Below are 22,291 nucleotides of genomic sequence, written 5' to 3' on the forward strand. Positions count from 1 at the left end.
ACACTCCCAACCTCTGGTTTACACCCCAGTTCTTGCAAATTAAGAAAAGAAAGAAATGGCCTTTTTATTGGCTCAGCATGAAACATCCCTTCGATCTAGAAATTCATTTGTGGAACCAACAGAAATTCTTTTATCTTGTATACTCGGGATATTTCAAAAGTTGATTTTTTTTTTTTAATATCTTGTACTTTTTAAATTTGAGGTGTCTTCTCAGAGCTGGAGGGAGAGAGCTTTGGCCTGTAATGGTTGGACTGTGAGGTCTGAGACAGTGCAGCTACGCTGTACCCCATGGCTGGTATCAGATCCCAGGGCTCATTGGTAATCCTGGGTCTCTTGAGTGGGGCCTGTTAACTCTTCCATCATGCATGTTTTCTGTGGACCATAACCAGCCATATGTGACTTTAACTCTCACCACCCTTAACCTCTACCCTCTGTACCTGAGCCGATGAGCAGGAGGAGTGGATGAGATGTTTGCTGCCGTCCTCTCCCCTGTTTGGACTAGCTCACACCCTGCTCTGGCCAGTTCTTTGGTCTGTACCTTCCGCCTTTCCCCTATCATCACTGCTTTCCTCTCACCACCAAGTCGAGAAACAGGGACCATGACTCTGAATCTTACAGTAATTTCAAATAGAATTATATAACGAATGATAAATACTCAGCAGTGATGTTTTCATTAAAGAGGTGGCATCTGGCAGGGATGGGGAATTGTGAAGGCATCTGTTATTCCGAACTCCTCAGTTAGTAAAATTGGTTGAAACTAGGTGAGCCTCTTGGAGCCTCGGTCACCCTCCTTAACATGGAGGGGAAATAGCTTTTTTGCATAGAACCAGTCGTCCTGATCGTAGTTTGTAAAGATAAAATGTCTGTATTCTACCACACCAGACCCTGTCCGGTGCCTTCTGGGCCCAGCCTGAAACCCCTGTTTTTTGGTACAGATTTATTTTGTTGTAGTTTCACAGCTGCCCTGGTGGACTGATTCATTTACCAAACTTGCTCCAGGCAGCAGAGCTAAAAGATCAGCTTACTTTGCAATCACTTACTCTACTGTAGATTCAAGTCATGGCTGTCTTTCCTAGAGGTATTTGCATTTGGAAATTCCGGTTTGGTAAGGAAATTCAGAGAATTATTAGAGACTTGGGTGCCCAAGTCTCATCTTTGCTAAGAACTAACTTGGACAAGTTGGGGAGCCTCTTGGAGCCTCTTTTATCTCTAAAATAGGATTGTTCAGTTAGATCAGTGACTTTCAAACTTCTGATCCTCACAATGAGAAATGGGTTTTATACTACTACTCTATGGGGTGTGTGTGTGTGTGTGTGAGAGAGAGAGAAAGAGTGAGATTGATGGGAAACTGCCAATATGAAATAATTTCATTTTTTAAAAAAGGTCTTGGCTTTGAACCATAAATTGATTTCATTTCTTGTTAATATTCAAAAGACAAGTATGAAGGTTCCTTCACACATAAATGTTGTAGTTTAATTTGGGGGTTGGGGAGGTGTTTGGAGCTTTGTGAATTCTCCACTGAGGGTCAGTAGTGATTTCTCCCGCTTTTAAGCCTGCTCGTCTCTGGGTCCCATGTTCTTAAGCTGCTCTCCTTACTTCTAGGTCTTGCCCAACCCAAACCTTCTCACGGCATTGAGGAATCATCATCCTAAATTCCTACCCTGGATGGATGCCTTCCAGCATTCCTGGTTGTGCCAGTGGCCCTCAGCCAGCCATGTTCTTCCACCCCCTTCTCTACCCTCATCAGCCACTGCCCTCCATCCTACAGTGTGCTGCACACTACGGAGGTGGCCTGGGGGATCCCACACTTTCCAGCTTTGAGGAGAGAAGGTTGTAGAGAGACTCCTTGGCTCTGCTCCCACTCATTCTACCTGGAGGTGCACCCTGTCTCCCTCACTTCCCACCCTGTACCCCACAATGCCTTCCTTTTTGTCTCTGGAACAACAATGTGATGGGACCCTCCACACAGCGGGGCACACAGTAAGCACTCAATAAACGTTAGGTGTCATGGTTATTATGGTTTTTTCTGTAGAACACTGTAGTTGGCATTCACTTTTTAAAAAAACATTATCAACAGACACATATTTGAAAAGTAACACTTGTTTCTATGGGAAAAGAGGTTAAAAACTAGAGATTGACTTGCCAGAAGTTATTCCCTCCCTCCCCCCCACAACCTCCCCACCCCCCGCCCCATGACAGTTCACCAATAAGTGGGTTGTGTTTAGATCTGAGAATGGCTCCAGCTTCTGAACCTCAGGAAGCAGCCCCCACATAGAGCTCCAGGTCATTCCTCCCAAGGCTGGTGTCCCGACTGCTTGCGTTACTGCCCCAGCAGCTATTTCAGGCTCTGACTATGAACCCCCCCACCCTTTTCCACCTTTCCAGTGACTACCATCCTACCACCCTACCTGCGCCTCTCCTCCCCCCCTCATAGTAAAAGATGGAAGTCTCCTGGTTTTCTAAGAAATTATCAGACCCTGTCCATGCCCACTCAGCTGTCCACTGGGTCAGCTGTTCCCTTCCCCAAGGGCACCTGGCCACACTTCTCCTTTGGAGGCTTCGCCAGTGTGGGAGGTTTTCCCCATCTTACAGCAAACAGGAAACATCCCTTGGTTCTATCTCTCCGTAGCTACTGCCCTTCTTTTTCCTTCCCGGTTCCTATTAGACTTGCTGAATTCTCTATCCATGATCTCCAGCCCCTCACTTTTCACACCACAACCCTCTTCAGTCTGGTTTGTTTCCTAAACAGCTCCCCCAGTCCCGTCAGCCTCACTCTCACATGGCTCCTGAGCAGCAGTATGCACGCCTTTGGCCTTCACGAGCTGTCTGTCGCCCCAGCCTCTCCTCTCCTCTCTGGTATTTCTCCTCCACTCTCCCCCCCGCCCCCTTCTCCCCTAGCACTCGGCTAAACTTAAGGCTAACCCTGATGTTTTATCCTGATTGTCTCAAAAGGGTTCACTCACCCTCTCCAAAGGGAACCCCTGACCTCTGTAACCCCGTCCTCCCACATGCTCACTTAGGATCTTTGTCACAAGTCCGGTCGATTCAAATTCACATCCTCTACTTCTTGCCAGCTGATCTCCCTGCGCTCTGGTCCCCTTGAAGCTAGGTGGTCTGACCAAGCTAGGTGCAGCTGTGTCACCTGTACCCACGCTATGTAGTTGTGCTGAGGGGGAAGGTCCCATCTGGACTGACCGCTTCTGGCCTGGCCTTCCCCTGCTGCGCTGGCTTCACTCCCCGCCACGCTGTGATGGCCTTCTGCTTAGCCTCTAAGCACCTTCACTACCTTCTCCATCCTCTCTAGCTCTTCAGCTCAGGGCCTGGTGCTTTCTCCCTATACCCCAGATTGTTTGGGGAAATCCACGTAGGAGACCACCACTCTTACTATCAGTTGCTTATTTTATTTTTAATTCACTTGTGAAAGATGATATAAAGAGAGGCCCATCCTCAGCAGGCACTCTTTCTTGAGATAAATATCTTCCCAGCCCTGGGATGTGATGAGGAAGAATGGAGAGCAATCATACCCCTTCGATTAATAGGGAACATACTCCCCAGCAAGTCAAGTGTGTATTGTATAGGGTCCAGCAAAGGCAAACCCGGGCTGTGTCTGCAGTTGTCTTGAGAGGCCCACAAGTGTCCGAGGTGAGAGGATTCCATCTTAGGCCGGGCCATCTTAGCGGGAGGCTGTGTCCTCCTTGTCGCACAGACTGAAGAGCAGGCGTGGATGGCCAGAGGGAAGCCCATGAGAGGGAGGCCCTTCAGCAAAGTTGTGCAGGGATTCTGGAGGGGGATGTTCCCAGAGGTCTGAATCTCTGGATTCTCTGCAGCAGTCATGAGGAAGGTGTGTGTATTTTGGGGGTGGGGTGGGGTTGAGATGCAAGAACCTGTTACAGTAAATTTAAAGGGATTATCAGATTTCTTCAGCAGCTTGCATCCTGGGGACGGGGCTCAACCCATATTATGTAACGAGCGTACACCTCAGCTGCTAGCCTCAGCAGCAGACCCAATTGGTGTGGGTATAGGGAGGAGTCGGGGAAGCCCACCTTCCCCAGCCAGTAGGTGGGGCCTGGGGGGCCGTTGTCTAGATGACTTGGGGAGTCGGAGGAGTGCTATTTAAGTAGTATTGTAGTTCCTGTTTCCTGCATGGGGGAAATGCTTGCAGAACGGTATTGTTTTCTGTGTCAGCATTTGGGAGGTGGAACAGCACATGGGTGGGAGGAAAGGTGCCATTGGTGCCGCAGATTCATCCCCTGCTGTGTACCAGAAAACCCAGCATAAGAAATTCCCAGGCTCTACCCAACTATGGAATCTGTCTCTGAGGTGTGCCCAGCATGCGTATTTTTAGTCTGAGCCAGGACATTCTACACTCTGGGTGTAGAACTTCACAGCAAATAGGAAGACGTAAACCAAGTGGATGGAGAACAGTACAGGGATCCGGTCCTTGGGCTGGCCCACACCCCACACCCCAGCTCTCCACACTTGGCCTTTTTCATTTATCTGTATCATCTCATGAATTTGGAGTGGAATTTAATTAAGACTGAACTTGCCCCCTTGATGGCCGAGGAGCTGAGGAGCCCGTGACCTGTTGTAAGCAGGAGCAGCCTAGGACTGCTGAGCAGGCTGCCTCTGAGGCTCAGTTTAACGACTAGTGATGCCCCCCTGCTTCCCAGCATGGCTGTTGGGGCTGCAAGAAGTAAAGATTAGTGCCAGGTGTGTATTGTGGACAGCCCCAAAGATCAGTAGAGCCCAGGCTGGTGAGCCATTTGAATGGGGGCGTCAGCCCTCTGTGGAAGGCCCTTCTGGATGGCTGAGCTTTTGTGTGTTTGGACCAGTTCTTGCGTGTGCTCTCTTTGCCAGCCTTCTCGGAGCTGCTAAATCAGGTGGGAGGGGCCCCAGGCAAGAGACTGAGCCTCTTTTTTTCTTGCAAGGCACAAGTGACTACAGCCAAACTGGGGACATCCCCTGTCCCAGCTCCTTCCCCCAATGGGGTAGCAGTTAGTCATTCTGTGCTGTTTGCCCCTCTTGCTTCTCACCTCTCTTTCTGTAGGACACCATTCTGTCCCCTACAGCTCTTTACCTTATTCAAACAGTTCCTGAGAATCACTTCCCTGGGAAGACTTCTCTGTTTGTGGGAGGAAAGGGAGCAAACTATATTCAGGTGATTTAAAGGAATCATGAGGACTTCAGGTCATGTGGCTTCATAGTCGGCCTCTTCTGATGGCTCCTTGCTTCTTGTTGGGGTTGTGTGCCTGTGGCCTGCCTTTCAGGTAGGTTGGTCAGGCTCTACTTCCCCTGCCAGAGAGCAGCGTGGAGGGTCTGCAGAGCCCCGCACAACTCCCCTGCAGCTGGGTGCACCAGGAAGCCTTTGGTGATGTCTGGTGGTCTCAGCCCCAGGGAAGGGCTCGCTCTGCTCTGGCACTGGGGCCTGCTCCAGAGGACCAGGACTGGTCCATCGCAGTCCCCTAAGCCCTTTCTCCTACTTCTGCGCTCTCCCCATCTCATGGAGAGTTGGGACTCTGGGTGTGACCGACGAAGAGTGGGCAGTAGGAAAGCTCTCCAGCTGTGTCTCGTGGGCCTAAAGAAGCCTATTTGCAGAGGTTGGCCTGTATGTAATGAGTGGTTCTGCTCCTTGAAGTCCCCATCTTGTTAACACGCTGTTGCAGATATGCCTTTATGTGCCTTGGGTAAGAGCACCTGTGTCTATATATTTGGGTGTGGTCTGAGTCTGAGGAGGCTTCTAGAGTGGGGTTTCCAGGGCTGCTATGTGAGGAGAACATAGAGGAGCAGATCTAGGAGCCAGGTTGGGGGCAGGCTTTGGCCTCATAGGCACACAGAAAACTCCCCTCAGGTCCAGTGGCCAGTGTGGTCATCATTAGGAGTGGCTACAGGAGAGGGTCAAATGTGGAAGTGAAAATGTACCTATGAGTTTGACCAGTGGCCGTAGACTCTTATTCTGAAGGGTGCCCACTGCTCTGGCCACCAAGCTCCAATCTGGCCCTTCCCTTGATGCCGAGCTGCACTTTGCCAACCAGTGTCTAAAGCTAACCAGAGTTCCGAGCGTGATTTCTACAAGTAGAAAATGCCATGCAGGGGTCATAAATTTTCACTTATTGATTGAGTGCCTGCGTCATGCCGGGTTCTGTTCTAGGCGTGCTGGATACAGCAGTGAACGAGACAAGCTTATCATCTGTGCCGCCCACATGGACCTTCCATTCCACTGAGAGAGACTGTCAGTAAACCCAACACAGGCATGACTGCAAGTGCACTAGGTTCTGGGAAGGCAGAGCTGGGCTAACGGAGGGGAAGGCCCCCGAGGAGGTGCCCGTGAAGCAGACGCTCCAGTAACTGATACAGGATTTGTGGCTGCCATGAGTCAGTCCTTGGGAATAGCTCATCTGGAAGCACCCACAGATCAGCTTGCTGATGATAAGGTTAAGATGTGAACTTATGAAGTGATTAGGAAGAAAGATGTGACGACACAAAAAGACGAACCCAACTGGCCGGTAGTTTGTGTTCACCCCAACCTTACACATCTCCTAGCCCAACTGGCCCGCCTTTCTATCCCAGAATGTCTTGTTATCCTCTCAAGAGTCATTATTTGGAAGATTTGTACTTTTACATTACATTTGGTAACAGTAGATTTAGTTTCTGATTTGAGGCTGTGTTTTGGGGAGTAGGGGGCAGAAATTTAATTTAAACACATCCGTTACTGCAGTCAGCCCTCCAGACAAGTGCTAACCACCTGGAGTTGGTGTTTTCCTGCCTGGGCAGAGGTGTGGCACAGTTTTTCAACCACTGCCTATCATAGTGGGATTCCATTGGTTTTGAAATAGCAGTTTCTTAGAGACCTGAAGATCTGGATTTTATCCTGACTTCTAGGCCCTCCCAGCCTCGTTTAGAGGTTCAGGTGCCTTTGAGTAGAATAGGAAGACCCTACTGATGGATGGCCTTGGACCAAAGATGCTAGAGCATAACTTAATTCAGGGGGAACCCCACCCGTCTCTCCCTAGGACCAGGATGAGCCTTAATTGGCCGCTGGCTTTCATCTGGAAGCAGTGTCCTGCATGAATTTGAAATGAAAGGTGCTTCTGATGGGGTAAGGCTTCATTAATTAGCCTGTTAGGAAACGGCTTCCCAGTATTAATAGGGCTGTGTAATTTGATAATTTGATGCCTACTGTTCTTCTTTGAGCTTCTAAAGGGAAGGTACTAGATTTTCATCTTTTTACTACATTTTGAGAAAGTAGTTATCTTTGTTTTTAACTGTTGAGTATCTTTGCACAGGTACCATATTCTTATTTAATCTGTACAGAAATACTACAAATGAGTGAGGTGTTCCCTTTTTAACACATGAGGGAACTGAGACCCGGGAAGCTAGGTGAGTGGCCAGCTCACGGTAACCATGTTGAGGAGCTGTGCTTGGGTGCCAGGCCAGGTTGCGGACTTCAGAGCTGTGCCCAGACATCAGCCTTGACTTTGACCTCCTGCCTCCTCCCAGCCCCTTTGGGACTGCTGGATGTGAAAATATTCTTTTCCCTTCCATAAAATGAGCTGCGTTTGCTTGCCTACAAAAATGAAACATCATGCCAAAATTTGGTTATTTAAATGTTTATTGTGAAATAGAACAAATATAGAAGTAAATGAACTAAAAGTTTTTCCTCTTAGATTTTCTTCCCTTCAAATGGTTATTTCACCCTATCAGGGACATCCCAGGGGAATTAACTTTCAGTGTGCAGCCTGGCCCTTGTCTGCCAGCCAGGGTCTCACTAGATGTGTCTGGGTTTCCCCTGACGACTCCAAGGTGCTTCAGACACGAGGGCTTGTGCACACAGGTGAGAAGCTGCTGAGGTGCCTGAGAGAACTAGAGGATCTGGAAAGGCAGAGAAGCTGCATCGTCTCCCAGGAAAAGTCAAGCTACAGCATCATTTGGCGCTCAGGTGTTGCCTCCCGAGTGAAGCACAGTGTGTTCCCGCCCTGAGACAGGAGGTCTGCTGCTTGTGAACTGGGCCTGGCCAGGCTGGGAAAGCATCAGCGTGACTCCCAGGACAGGAGTCTTGGGTCATAGCAGGTGCTTGGCAGATACTACTTTTTGATCCTTCAGAGTACCCCCAAGATATGACCACCCTGTTCCAGACAGACAGGTCGCCCTCAGAGGCCGGTGACCCGGTGCTGGGTGGTGTAACCGCCCCTCTCTGTGGTCCTCTAGAGTGTCCCTGAAGGCAATCCCCGTCACTGTTAGCTCCTTGTGCCTGGTGCAGAGCCTGGCAGTTGGTGGGTTCTCAAATTTTACTGGGCAAGTGGGAGTGGAGTAGCCTGCACACATGGGTGCAGGGGTGAGCCCACTGGAGTGCGGGGCCCCATGGCTCGGTGACTGCTGCCCTGTAGGCCCGAAGTGGATCTGATTCCAGCTCTTCGGTGAATAAGCTGGGCGAGTGCAAAATGGCCTCTGGCAGCTTCTCTGTATTGCAGAATTATTGTAGCAGAAGATTGGAAGCAGCCCAAATACTCATCAGTTAGGGACTGGTTAAGAAAACACGATGATACATCCATGCAAGGGAACACAGTGCAGAGAAGAACCAAGGTTTTTGTGCAGAGCTCCGTGGGAAAGAGTGAAACAGAGATTAGTACGTAATATACTAATTTGGAGTAAAAGGGGAGAAAAATGAGATTTTGAAAGTGTGTGTGTGTGTCAGTGCATTGGGTACTTAATGTGAAGTGTCTAACTGGACAGACGGGACAGGTGGGGGTGAGAATTAACTGCATATCATCTTCAGCTCTTTGGGTTTTTTTCCCACACATCATTACAGTCCCCATAGTTCTCCCTCCACCATATCACCACATCCCCTGTGTTCTTTCCTCCCTTAGTTTTTGGTTCTGAAACCATGAAGGTGTTACTTTGCAAGACATCAGGAAGAAGTCAGCGAGTGACTGGGTTAGCTATTCTGCCTCCCTGGAGTGCCGGCTCCATGGCTCAGTGGAGCCCTGCACTGGGACCACGCACCGAGGCTGCCTCATCTGGAACAGAGTGTTTCATGGGCTTTTCCAGGAGAACTCTGGCCCTGTTTCGGGGTGATCTGCAGTCCTTTCCACTGGTGACTGGACCTGTGTCACTCAGGCTGTTAGAGAAAGTTGGGGGTGGTGCAGAGAGCAAGGAGCCTTCCGCAGAGGTGTCTGGCCTGGTTCCTGTCCCCATTCCTGGGAGTTCATCCTCTGAACACCGTGCCCTGATGTGACTCAGTTGGCTCTTTTCTCAAAGTTGCAGTGGAGAGAGACTGTTCTGGATCATTCTGGCATAGCACTGCAGTCTACTAGAAAACATGGTGGCATGTTTTCCCAGGTTATTTTTAATGTTTTCCAGTTCAGCAAACAATTATTGAGAGCTAAGGGCAAAGCAGTGTGGGGAATCAGAGCTGAATGACTCCTTGTCTCTGCTTTTTGGGGTGCAAAGTTTCGGGTGAGACTTGCTGGTAAAATACTTCGCTACAGCCTCCAGGACAGCTTGGCTTACCTCATCCTGTGCCACAGAGACTTGAGGCTTGTGAGTCTTTCCCATTTTATCCACGAGGAAGTTGAGTCTTGGGCAAGTCTTGTCCAAAGCTACACAACCGAAGAGGGAAAGCTGGAACCAAACCAGATTTTCTGACTGCCAGAGTTGTGCCCAAACTCTCAGAATCAAAACAACTTCTTGGAAGAAATTTCCCAGGGTGTAGCCTAAGCCCATTTTCACTGGAAATACGGAATAAACAATCCTCAAGAAAGTTCCATCCCTTTTGTCCATGAAACTTCAAGGCAAGGGGAATCTCAGGCTTACAATCTGGCCTCAGGTCGCACTCTGTCGGGTCTGGTGAACCCCAACAACTCTGTCATCCACTGCTTGGGAAACCCCCCCCCCCCATCACGAGTTATGCACAGAATGACCTAGGTTTGTGTGTGGAAGGGGTGACATAAGCAACCTTCTCCCCACCCCATTCTCACACCTCCATTTCCTTCCCTTCCACAAATTCTGATGTGGTCACCTTTCAACCTTGCTGTTCCTCAAGAGAGCCAGGCAGAGCCTGCTCAGGGTGGTTGCCTGGCAGGGAGGGAGGCTCTCCCCCTGGGGCTCACTTGGCTTCATGACCCTGCTAAAAGTGCACTTGAACTGGCCTTCCTTGGCCACCCTTTGTAAAGTAGTGTCCTGGTCTCTATTGCTTTCCTCTTTTTTTTTTTCCTACCGTTTATCATCGGCATTTGGTTATCTGTATAGCATTTATGATAGCATATTTATTGGCTTATTATCTCCCCTGCCCCCCACTAGAATGCAAACCCACAAGACCAGGCTGCAGGTATTGTTTAATGCTGTATCCTTTATGCCTAGCAAGGGTGTCCAAAATAGATGCTTTGTAAATACTGTTGAGTAAATCGGGCTTGTGGCCTAAACAAGTAATGTTCCCTCTGTAGAGGAAAGAATCAAAGCATAGTGTTTCAAGAGGTAAAAAGACACAAGGCTCATCTCTTTGCAGTGCTTCATCATATAGTACTATTAATTCATTTAATGACTGTTAAGCAATGTTTATGTGCTAGGTTGGTTGTAGACAGTCACTTAGCAGCAACCTGCTTCATATGCCTTCAGGCTCTCTGACTTGCGGGAGCAGCCCTAGTACCCCTGGGCGTTATGTTGGGCCAAAGCCTGCCTCTAGTTCTAAAACACTGCTCTCGGCTCTAGAAGCACAAGAAATAATGTTCTTCAAAACTCACTAAAAGGACTTCTACTTGCATCTGGAAAAAGAGCTTCTGGGTATCCCTGAGCTCTGACCTGAACATCACTATCACTAGCTCCTTCCTTCCTTCTTCCAGTGTCAGTGATCACTGACCTTCCTTCCTCAAGTTCTGCAGGTCTCGGACATTAAGGTTTTGTGGTGTCTGAGCGGGGTGTTTGGGACCCTGACCCAGAAACACGAGCCCCTCCCACCTGTGTGTGTCTGAGAGCAGCAGTGGCCTGCTCTCCTGGTGCCCTGGGGCGGGCCTCCTGGTGAAGACTGAAGTCGCTGGGTTCCTTTTGCATTGTCTTTCTTCATTGTGTCAGGACTCTTAAATGTTGGGAGGTTTTTGTTTTGTTTTTCATATACTTAGTGATGAAAGCAGCAGTATCCCTGTGAGTAAGTATGAACTCAACTCGAGCTTAAAAAAAACACAGACACAGGCCACATTCTACCACCAGCATGCAGGTGCAGAGAAAGGAGCAGTGGAAGTAAAGCCTGACCTATGGGGGCGACAGCTTTGTCCTTTCTGCCCCATGGACTGTCTTCCCTCTTCCTTTCATGCTCCAGCCATCTCCCCTTCCTTCCTGCAGCTACTCACTTCCACTTCCGCTCCCTACCTGCTTCATTCCATTGCTCCCCACCCTGCGCCTTCCAGTTGGTGAAGGTGAAACTGACATTTACCATTTAGTGTTTCTTGCACCTCCATCCCTAGTACTTTTACCATGAGCTTTCAGTTTACAGACTTAAGCAAGTTGCACATTATCACGTTTCCTCCAAGAGAGAAAGAAATAACTGAGATTAAATTGCTTCTTATGTGTGACCCTTGGCTTATTTGTTTTGTGGCCTCGAATAGAAAAAAACCTTCCAGCTCCCAGCCTTAGGTCCACTTTTGGTTGGTTGGACCCTGGGGTTTCAGAGCCATGGTGTTTGCTTTGCTTCTGCCGGTGCCAGTGCTGCTGTCGTTTTTGGACAGAGGTAGCAGGGAAGAATGCCAAGGTCGAGGGTTTTGTTTCTGAGGCCTCTTCACCTTTCCCAGCCTCTTTTGCACTTCCTGCCCTACTGGGGTATATGTGCTGACAAGAGGGAGGGAGGGAGAGGAGGAGGGGCCTGGCTCAGGCCTGTCCTTAACAGCTATTTTCCCCTCTGTTTCCTCTTGCTCTCATGGAGAGGCCTGCGACTTTTGACTTTTCAAGCTGTCTTTTCAACCTTTCGGGTCTGGGCCTTGAGTCAGGAGAATTGCGAATTGACCCCACACTGTGTGACCTTGAGAGAGTCGTTCTGGGTTGGTTTCTGTCTGCTTCAGTTGCCCTTGAAGCTGGCTTGGATCTGGTGGTCCCCAGAGATAGCAGCCATGAAGTGCTTTCGTTCTCTGAAGGTTTTTTAAGAGCAACTGGCCATTGGCAGAGTCCCTCAGGAAGGCTGTGGGATATGTCTGGCCTCAGAGTATGAGCAGCTTGGGGTCTTCAGATGGATTATGCAGCTGTGCTGGGCCTGCCTAAGGCTTCACTTGCTAGGTCCTGCCATCTCAGGAGTACTGAAACTGAGGATGTGCAGTAACTTGTTTTGCTGCCTGTTGTTCTACTTAGGGGTCATGGGGGGTGGGGAACAGTTGGGGGCCACACTGGAGCCAACAGCAGAGACCCTTCTGGGCCTTTCTCAGCAGATAGCCCTTGCTGTTCACAGTGGTCCTCACCCCCCTGGGTTTAAGTCCCCAGGTCAGAAGCCAAAATCAATTGTTTCGGTTATTTTGGACAGAAGGCCTGGGAAAACCATTTTTGTTGGTTTGCTCAAGAATGCATTTGTGGGGTGCTTTGCTTCAGATAGTGAACAAAGAGTTTACCTCTTAGAATCTAGCTGATTCTCCAGAGCCAACCAGATGTGTCTGGGGGCCTTTACTTTCCTCCCCTTAAACCTCACTCTTCCCCACCCCCTCTTTCCCTTCTTCTCACGTGAGTGCCTGTTCTAGTTTGACCACTTAAGCAGTGTTTGCTGAGCCCTAGCCCCTCTGAAACCTCAGGCCTTTGTGGGGCTGCGTATGGAAGAGGGACAGCAGGAAGAAGGCCTGCCAGAGATCTTGTCGCCAGGAACTGCTCAGAAAGGGCCCTGTGAGCAGGGGCCCTTCCCTAGGAAGGTTAGGATGGGAGGATTCCAGTTGTCTGTGGACTCAATGCAGTAATGGCAGAGGAAGAAATGCAGGTGTATTTGCTGTGGGTCAAGGAGGCTGGCAGAGGTAAGGCGGGCACTGACTGGGGAAGGGGAAGGCTTTGGTCAGGCAGCATAGGTGGTTGGAGGCTGGGTGGCTGGGGCTCCGGGTTCCCACTAACCCCTGTGGTCATTACAGGCTTTAGGACAGGGGTCTGTTGGTACATGATCAAAGCAGTGCTGTAGGAAGTTGTCTGGGGTTTACCCCTCTGATCGCTGGGTCTTCCCCTCAGTCTCTGCATAATTGTTCTCTCATCCAGGTCGTGCTGTGGCTTTTGGGTAACATCAGGCTGGTGTGAGTTTTTTTTTTTCTTTCTTTCTTTCTTTTTTAAAGATTTATTTATTTGTACAGGCCAGAGGTGCAGGGGTAGTGAGAGGATTCGCCAGAGACAGAGTGGGGAACAGAACAGGCAGATCAACAAAGTACACTGCTGAGGGGAGCAGCGGGCGGGTTAGGAGAGGTCTGCTGTGCCGTGTAGTCACCTCCAGGGTGGGGATCGAACTCTTGCTGAAGTGGCTTTAGCTTCTTAGTGCTGTGCTTTGACCGACCTTTAGCTTCTTAGTGCTGTGCTTTGACCGACCCGCTGTGCCACCAGGGAGGTCCCTCTTTCTTTCTTTCTTTTTTTTAAAGATTTATTTATTCGTACAGAACTGGGGTACATGCCAGAGATGCGGAGGGTGAGAGGATTCACCAGAGACAGAGTAGGGAGCAGAACAGGCAGATTGACGAAGTACACTGCTGAGGGGAGCAGTGGGCAGGTCAGGAGAGGTCTGCCTCGCCATGTGGATCTCCTCCGGGGCAAGTGGGAATCGAACTCATGCGGAAGTGGCTTTAGCTTCTTAGTGCTGTGCTTTAACCCGCTGTGCCACCAGGGAGGGCCCCCTCTTTCTTTCTTTCTTTTTTTTTTAATGAACCACAGGATTGTTGAGCTTGGAAGAAAGAGCCTGTGAACTGAGTAGCCCAGTGACCTGGAAGGTGACAGACACCAGACAGGGTGGTGTCAGACTCCCATCTTTGGAGCCCAGCACCCCAGCTTCTGGGGCTGTTGGTGATCCTAGTGTGAAGTTCAAGAGACTCGCAGACTGATTTTCACTTTTCAGTAATTATCCAAGTTAACTGTCCACTGTCCCAGATTTCCTCCCTGAGGATTCATAGCCTATCCTCGGCGATGAATCCTCAACTCCTTTGGCCCATGCTGTCTCCCACCCCTTTTTGGGGAACAGTGACTAAGTTTGGTGGTGGGTGTCCCACAGGAGTTTGAAACTGGATGTGAGCTCATCTCTGTGCTCAGGCTCCATTCCAGTCTGCAGAATAGGGAATTGGCAGAAGCTGAGCTGGACACGACTTTCCTCGGGACAGACAGCAAGCCAGTGGCCACGTGGGCTCAGAGTCCAGGCCGTCCCACTCCTGGCTAGCATCCTTTACGCATGCCTGTGCCTGTGCCTCCCTGCTTGTCCCTCTTCCCCTCTCCTGGTTACCTACCCCTGCTTGGCCATTGTCTTCACAGACTAGTTCCTGCTTCTCAGGCCTTTTCCTAAAGGAGGGATAACCACTGAGCTGCATTCACTTAACTATGCCTTTCTCCTCTCTACAACTCTAACCCCTTCAGCTCCCCACTGCATTCCTCCCCACATTTCATACCAAGTGGGATATCCTGCTGCCCTCAGCAGACTGTCCTGCACATGCTCTTTAAGTCATGACCGGGTATCAGGGTAACCAGAGAATGCTTCCTGCAAGAAGGGAGATGGACAAGTGCTTCAAGTGGAGCAGTATCTAATCTGGCCGCAAGAGAGGAATGAAGTGTCAGGGAAGGAAGGCAGAGGTATACCATCAGGGAGGGGGCTCAGCCTTGCTAGATTCTACCAGCTAAACAGGCTCCTGGGGCAAGCCCAAAGCCTAAATCCTACATCCACCCTGCTCTTGTCTTCTGGTTACTGCCCTGTGTCTGTCCTTCTGGCTCTAAGAAGCATCTGCAGTGGAACCAGCTCCTGTCTTGGAGAGGCAGAAACCTAGCCCTCCCCTCACCCTCAGGAGGAGGTAGGAAGCCGGTTCCAGGCGGGCAGGAACCAGTCACAGGGTTTATGTTAATACAGGCCCTCCCCCAGCCAGCGCTTAGCCTATTACCCAGGGCCTGGCAGACAGCTTAATTACCGCTGCAGCTCGCTTGGGCCTGTGTACCATGGTTCCCTAAAATAATAAGGATGGCGTCACCCACTTCCCGCGGCCATGTGCTCCCACCCATGCCTTCAGAGCTCTATTGTAGGAAACAAACAAAATCTAGAGACACAGATGCTTTTTTTCTTGGAGACTTTTTTTTTGGGGGGGGGCGAGTTGGAAGTATGTAGGGCCCTGCCTCGTAGTTAGGATTTTTAAAGATCTTTGAGAGTCTTTCTTGGCTACCACTGAGGCTGCAGAATAGCCTCCTGTTAACAGAAAGTGACACGAAGGATCTGTTAACACCACTGTTAACTCCCTAGGGACTGACTGCCAGTCAGAGCTGCGGTATAGCTGGCAAAGACTCACTCTGGATTCCTGAGCTGAGCCTCAATTCAGACCATGCTTCTTCCTCAGGAAAAAGAGAGCTAAACTAGACCAGCATGTTGCAAACTGTGGGTCTCATTACAAGGAATGTTTTTAAATGATACACTAAAAAATGAGTGTAAGGGTAAATTTTGTTTTACATAAACCCCACCAGGTCAGGGGGTGTAACTATGTTTTTTACTGTGGGTTGTGGTAGAAAGCCATTGACCTAGATGATCCCTAAGGCCTTTCTAGCTCTTGAAGTTCCAACTTTTCTCTGGAATCTTGACAAACCCCCCTATGAGACCTGACTTGGTTTTTGTAAGCATGACCATAGTATTAAGCAAAGCTAGAGATTTTCTTGTTAAAAGGACAGCCACCAGCATTTATCATTCCTACTGAACACACTTGGTAAGATGTTCTTTTCCCTCTCCACCCCGCCCACCACCACCCCTACCACCCCCGCCCCAAAAGAAAAGCAAACCCAGCTTGGCCTTCTAGCTAGAAATGGGATCTGCAGCGGGGATGGCCCATTTTAAAGCTGACCTATTTAAAACCCGTGAGCACCAAAACACACAGGGTCAACTTGATTGGAGTTTTTGCTTCTGTGCAAAACTGAAAAACTGGTCAGGGACTGACAAGGTTGAAACCAAAGCTACCGATATTTATTGATTCCTTTTTTGATGACAGAAAAGAAATCGAGGCAGAAGCTCGGGGGTAGGGAGGTGGGGGAAGGAAACAGAACAAGGTGTTAACAGAAGTAAAATCAAGAGGGGGTAAACTTGGGCTAGAAATCTTAGGACTCCAGAATGTTCTGAAGCCTCGTGTGTTCCATGAGGGAGCATCTGCAGACAGCCTGAGTCAGATCTGCTGGCCTGAGTTCATTCCCTTTCTCGTGCCTTGACTGTGGACACAGCAGTATAGGGGCCGAGGAGAATGCAAGTGGGGCTTTGCAAGCTGAGGATGCTCTGAGTACACTATTTCGTTTAGTCCAACCCTCCGTAGTGGACATCATTGTCCCTGGAGGAAATGGAAGCTCCAGAGGTGAGAGGAAGGAGTGAGCAAGTAGAGAGTTTGGCTCAAGCCGGATTGCCCGACTTCTGCGCCTGCCTTTCGTCCACTTGTCCCGTAACTCAGGAAGTGCTGGGGAAGTACATAGCTGATTCCATCTGAGCTTCCTTCTGTCTGGTTTTGGTCTTCAGAAAGTTCTGTTTTAAGACCAAGCTATTAAATCAAGGTCAGTGGCAAGGGGTTGGGGGGTCGGTCCTGTTCTTGGGTTTAATGTGCTGCAGTTTTTGAAGTTCTTAATAATGCTCGTGCACAGGCTCTCACATTTTCCTTTTGCAGTGGACCCTGCAAAGGTATGGATATCCAGACTTTGGTAGAGTGTTGCCTTTCTCGGTCTTTCTCAGCCGCTCTGGCCGCTCTGGCCTGCTACCTGGTACAGTGAGCTGTGGTTGTTTACCAGCTGTCTCTTCCCAGACTGCCACTGCACCCCTTGCTGGCAAGGACCCCAACTGCAACTCACTGTTACCTCCGTGTCCCCTCAGCAGGTGTCCAAGCAAACAGTGTCCTGGGAACAAGGGCTTCATTATGAGCAGCAGACCCACATGCAGTGCTGGGTCAGATGAAGCCCACCTGCCTCCCAAGGGGCTTATGCTTGTCGGGGAAGGAGAGACAGAGGACACAGAACATACCCTGAAAAAAACTTTGTTGTTTATGAAAAGTGGAATTGGTTCTGTGTTAAGCCATTTTCACTGTAACTTTCACAATGGTTTCACTCTCTGGCTGCCCAGCACCGAGCGCTATGCCTGGCACAGTAAGCAGGGCATTTGTTAAGCAGTTGCTCCAATGTTGGCTCCCCACTAGGCTGATTATGGAGAAGGACAGTCCCTGACCTCCAGGAGGATTGGATGCTTAATACACTACTAAATGGTTCATATGACAGCTGCCCTCAGCGCCCGGGATGCTCGGAGCTGGTGCAGGGCAGGCTTCCTGGAAGGGGGACATGAACTAGGTCTGCGCACAAGGGTCAGCGGTGGGGAGCAATGAGATTGGAGGCAGTGGGGGCAGGGGGAGAGTGGAGGCCTGGTCCGGGCTGGAGTTTGCACTTTGGGTGAAATGGCTGTCATCACACCCTTGCTCAGAGCTGGAGGCTGAGGCCTCAAGGGTAGAGAGCCAGGGTCGCCCAGCCCAGCCAGTTCCTTGGTCTCCAGGTCATGGCTTACTTCTGCTGGTCCAGTGCCCTCACTGCCCCAGAGACACATTTGGAGACAGATGCAGACTTGAGAGTGTCTTAGGTGACCATGGCCAGGACTGCAGTTTGGGAAATAGAGGGGACTGGCTAAATTTAACAGTTTTAGTGATGACAAGATTTCGGTTTGGATACAAGCAGTGGGTTGTTCCTTAGAGTAATGATGTGCGCGTGTTTGTCTCAGCTGGCTCAGCTCCTGCTCCTGAGAAAACGCTGCTGTGTCCTTGCTTTGGGGACATGTTTTTTCAGGAAATGCTGCTGCAGCGGGCAGTCTGCTTTCTGGGTACCCTCCCTGCCTTCCACTGCCCTCTTGGGGTCTGAACATGACTGTGAGAGCTCTGGGGTGTTAACACCAAGAAATGAAACTGTGTCCAGGGCTGTTCGAAAGTTTCCTGGTACCAGCAGAGTAATTCCCGTTGTTGGACTAAAGAGAAAAACCACATTTGGATATTTTTAAACGGCCAGTGAAACTGGGAGAGAGTCTAAACCCAAAGTACAAATTTTCAGTTTAATTTTAACTTTGCACTTAGCTCACACCTAGATTTGGCAGGGGGAAATGGGCCTTCATTTTTTTATTTCCTTTTTTAAGCAGAACACACCCTGGATACAAAACCCTTCTTTTGCACGGAAGGGCTTAGAGCAGTGGCCACCACGGGCAGTTGGGAGTTCGAGTTGCGGGGCAGGTCAGTCAGAGGGCTTGATGTATGTTTACCTGCCCTGGAGCACTGAGAAAGTGTGCCCTTTCTTGGAGGCAGGTAGAGGCAAGGGTGGATGGCCTGACTTCCAGACTCACTGTTAGGCTAGCATTTTGTTTTTTCCTGTTCGGTTGTCTCAGACACCCCTGGGAACTCACCCGCCATGCCTGATATGATATCCCACAAAGGAACTGTAGGTTTTCTCTGAGGGGCTCTTGGGCGCTCTCAGCAGCTTCAGGGTGGAAGCCTTGACCTCTCCCTCATCTTGATCTCCAGACTGTGTTAAAACCCTGAAAACCTAGCCAGGAAGGAAATGCAAAAGCCACGGAGATCCTTGAGGCCCTCCGGACCTGACCTGTAGCAGCCAGGCCTGCCCAGCAATGGGACGTCCTCTTGCTGCTGGGCAAGAGTGGCGTCATAGGCCCCTTGGCCTCCTACAGTTCCTTGCTCCATGACTACAACCTCATGTGTGGACAGGGTTAAGTTCTGTGCTTTGGTTACTGAGGAAGTGTGACCAGGGTGGGGACCGCTGGGAGTGGCCCCTAGCCTGGAACAGTTGGAAGAGGAGCTATCAGGAGACAGTGGCAGTGGCGGGAACTAGAAGCTTTGAGGTGATGGGGGTCTGGCACAGGATGTGGGGACATCAGGCTTAGAGTTTGGGAGTGAGAGAAACTGTCAGGAGCCGACATTCTTGTCTTTCAGCTGACACTGGCCACCTTGGCCCAGCAGACACCCTCTTCTTTTCGTGTCCTGGGTTTGGATGGTTAATTCTTTTGTGACTGCAGAATGGGAAAATCCAGAGGGTCTGGAGGCATGAAATGGGCGATGCAAGTGAAACACTTGGAGGGCATGAGGGGGATATGATGGCCATTATTATTGGGAGCATTCGTGGTGGCTTGCTAAGTGGCCCTGGGGGCAGTGGCCACCAATTTGGGTATGGGCCAGAAGCTGGCACTGGAATGTGTGTGTAGAATTCCTAGATGGCATTGTGACTCCCGGAAAGAGGCCCACTTCTGGAACGAATTCCCCGGACTCCCAGCACTGTCTCTCCTCTTCCTTGCTCTCCCCTTCCCTATCGCCACCCCCTGTCTTTGAGGCTTAGTGAGGATAAGACCGGCCTAGAAAAACCACATGTCTGAAGTCTTTGAGGGTGGAGTAGAGCCCCTTCTCATATTTTGTTGGGGGTTCTTGAAGACTGTTCTCAAACAATACTGAGTCTTTTGCCTTGGGCTCAACAGCCAGTGAAGGTGGTTCTCCCCAGGTGCAATTGACCTCCCCAGTTACTCTGGGCCCCCAGGCCTGGTTTCGTAGCTTTATGCTGCTTTTGTATGTGAGCGCAGTGACCTTGAGGAGGTAACTTCACCTGGACATCTGACCTTCCAGAGAAGGCCTAGGGGGCCGGAAAGGAGGGGCACCTGGAAGACCATGGCAAGTCAGTCATCCTGGGCCCTGCAGGAAGAAGAGAGGCAAATAGGCCGGCTAGAGGGTAGGTGGGCAAGAACAGCCTTGGACAGGGACTCGCCAAAAGGCCGTCCACTTAGCCAGGAGGAGAAAAGTCTCTGAGGGCAATGTGGGGCTGCTGTTGAGGACAGTCCTGTGCTTCGTGACTCCCGACTGAGAAATCAGAACCTGTGCCTGGAAGTGCCTGGAAGCAGCACACCCAGAGATGTTAGTAAGTGTCCCGAAGGTTGCAGGTGAGGATGCTGTCAGGCACCAGGTGCAGGCAGTCATCCGCAGGAGGCCATGGGGTGACCAGACTGCGGGGGCAGGAGTGGCTAACCAGGCATCCACCTGAGGGCGAGCGCCTGGCCTCCTCAGCTGACACTCCGCGTCATTCCAGGCCCGAGACGTGGCCGCTCTTCCTCCGCCTCAGCCTGCCAACTGTAGTGAGCTTGGAGCTTTTAACAGTCTGTGAGAGGGTAGCTTTTGATCAGTTCTTTCTGCCACCTTAGAAATAAAGGATGTAGGACCCAGGTTTGGGGTAAAAAGAGAATAGAGGAGACTCTTAAGAACTCCATAGTGCAGCACTGCCAGCGTTGGGGGGCTTTTGGTTGGGGCCGGTAGGGCCGGTGGTGCCTCCCAAAATAGACTTTCAGACTTCACCCAGTTCAGCATATCATTACGGCCCATCCTAGCTTGGATTTCTGCTCTCTCCACATCCACTCAGCACCCTGAAGAACAGTCTAGAGCCACCATGCTATCCAGTGTGCTAACTACATGTGTCTTTACCTTCAAATTAAATAAAACTAAAACTCACTCCTCGCTCTTATCAGCCACATTGCTGGTGCACCATGGCTGCACGTGGCTAGTGGCCTCTCTGGAACAGTGCAGAAGGTTTTTATTGCCACAGAAAGTTCTAGTGGACTGTGAGTGTCTAGCACGCCTATTCTGGGGGCCTGGCAGTGGGGCAGGCCAAGCGGGTTGCCATGGTGACGATGCCGTCTGGAGTGGGTGAGAGCAAGTGTAACCATATATCTCAGCGCCTGTCGGCACACCGAGGGTCACGGTCACGCAGGGCTGAAAGGTGGGGCTGTGGGTGGGGCTCAAGCTGGCCGCTGAAGGCTGGTCAGGCTGGGGCCGTCATGGGCACTGGGAGGAGGGGATCTGATGTTCGGCAGGGTCCAGAGGCTCCTAAAAGTTATAGCTGGAGATTGTGTGGCATTTTATTTTGTAATGAAACTTTGGAAGAATGTGGCAGTACAGTTGAAATGAGACCCCCATTCCTTGCCAGTCGCAGCAGGGCTTGCTGAGTTAGTCTTCTCCCGGCTGGAACGGCCACAGGTGTTGCTGCTCTGCTCAACCCAGCTGCACCCTTAGAATTGCAAAAGGCAGAGACAGACCAGAGTGGGTGCTGCCAGTGCCGTGGTCCAGAAGAACCAGCAGAATGATGGCATTCATGTATGGTGGGCTCTTCCTGGCTGTCCCCCAGACCCTCTTCTACCTCGGCACCCTCAGCCTCCACTCCTGGCTTCCATTCACATGGTCCTTCCCTTTGCAGGTGAAAGAGCTTGTCCTGGACAACTGTCGGTCGAATGAAGGCAAAATTGAAGGCCTCACAGATGAATTTGAAGAACTGGAGTTTTTAAGTACAATCAATGTAGGCCTCATCTCAGTCGCAAACTTACCAAAGTTGAACAAACTTAAAAAGGTAAATAAATAGAGTAGGAACAGGTGTGTGGGGGGAGGGCGGGCGAGGAAGGGAGTTTATTGCTTTGTGTTTGGGGAGCCAGACTGGTGGAAGTGAAGCCAGGTGCCCACACCAACATTCCTGCCTGTTCCCTGAGCTGATATGCTCCTCCCACCTGTCTCGAGAGGGCCCAGAGCCTTCATTTTAAGAGCCGTTTCTGCTTCTTCTCTCCTTGCCCTGTTTAGCTTGAACTAAGCGATAACAGAATCTCAGGGGGCCTGGAAGTATTGGCAGAAAAGTGTCCGAACCTCACGCATCTAAATTTAAGTGGCAACAAAATTAAAGACCTCAGCACAATAGAGCCACTGGTGAGTCATTTGGGTCCTCCCCTCTCCGCTGGGCGGGGGTGGGAGGGGTTGGTATCAGGAAATACTACTTTTGCGTTTTTTCACTTATCTGACTTTATTTGACTCTCATTATGTGCTATGAGGTAGAGTTGGAGCCGCTATTTCTGCTTCGTCCATCGAGAAACTGAGGCCTAGAGAAGTTCAATAGCTTGACCAAGGCCACACAGCCAGAATGGGCAGTCGGGGTAGGTGAGGTAGGACCCTGGTCTCAATTTCTAGTCTAGCGCTTTTCTTCTTTGGGTTTCTGCTCAGCGTTGGAAATCTGAGCTGTCCTTTCTCCAGGCTTAGAGCATGGCTTGCTGCCCCTCTCTGGGGAGGGAGGAGCCATCTGTAACCAACCCTGG

The 22,291-nt window shown here is 50.4% G+C and overlaps 1 protein-coding gene across 4 annotated transcripts in view; it reads left to right on the forward strand.

The window, feature by feature from the left end:
- The window catches only part of ANP32A (acidic (leucine-rich) nuclear phosphoprotein 32 family, member A), a 33,782-nt gene that overhangs the window by 5,805 nt on the left and 5,686 nt on the right, over positions 1–22,291 (forward strand). For 3 of the 4 annotated variants that reach the window (XM_012728700.1, XM_012728699.1, XM_012728698.1), the window contains exons 2-3: positions 21,412–21,561; positions 21,786–21,908. In XM_012728700.1, the coding sequence (XP_012584154.1) occupies positions 21,412–21,561; positions 21,786–21,908 (273 nt within the window). Of the gene's footprint in view, positions 1–19,648; positions 20,086–21,411; positions 21,562–21,785; positions 21,909–22,291 lie in introns of those variants that run through there. The other variant, XM_012728701.1, reaches the window with a different exon arrangement.

This window comes from Condylura cristata, unplaced genomic scaffold, assembly GCF_000260355.1.
Source record: "Condylura cristata isolate star-nosed mole 26May11 unplaced genomic scaffold, ConCri1.0 scaffold00023, whole genome shotgun sequence".
Classification (NCBI taxonomy): domain Eukaryota; kingdom Metazoa; phylum Chordata; class Mammalia; order Eulipotyphla; family Talpidae; genus Condylura; species Condylura cristata.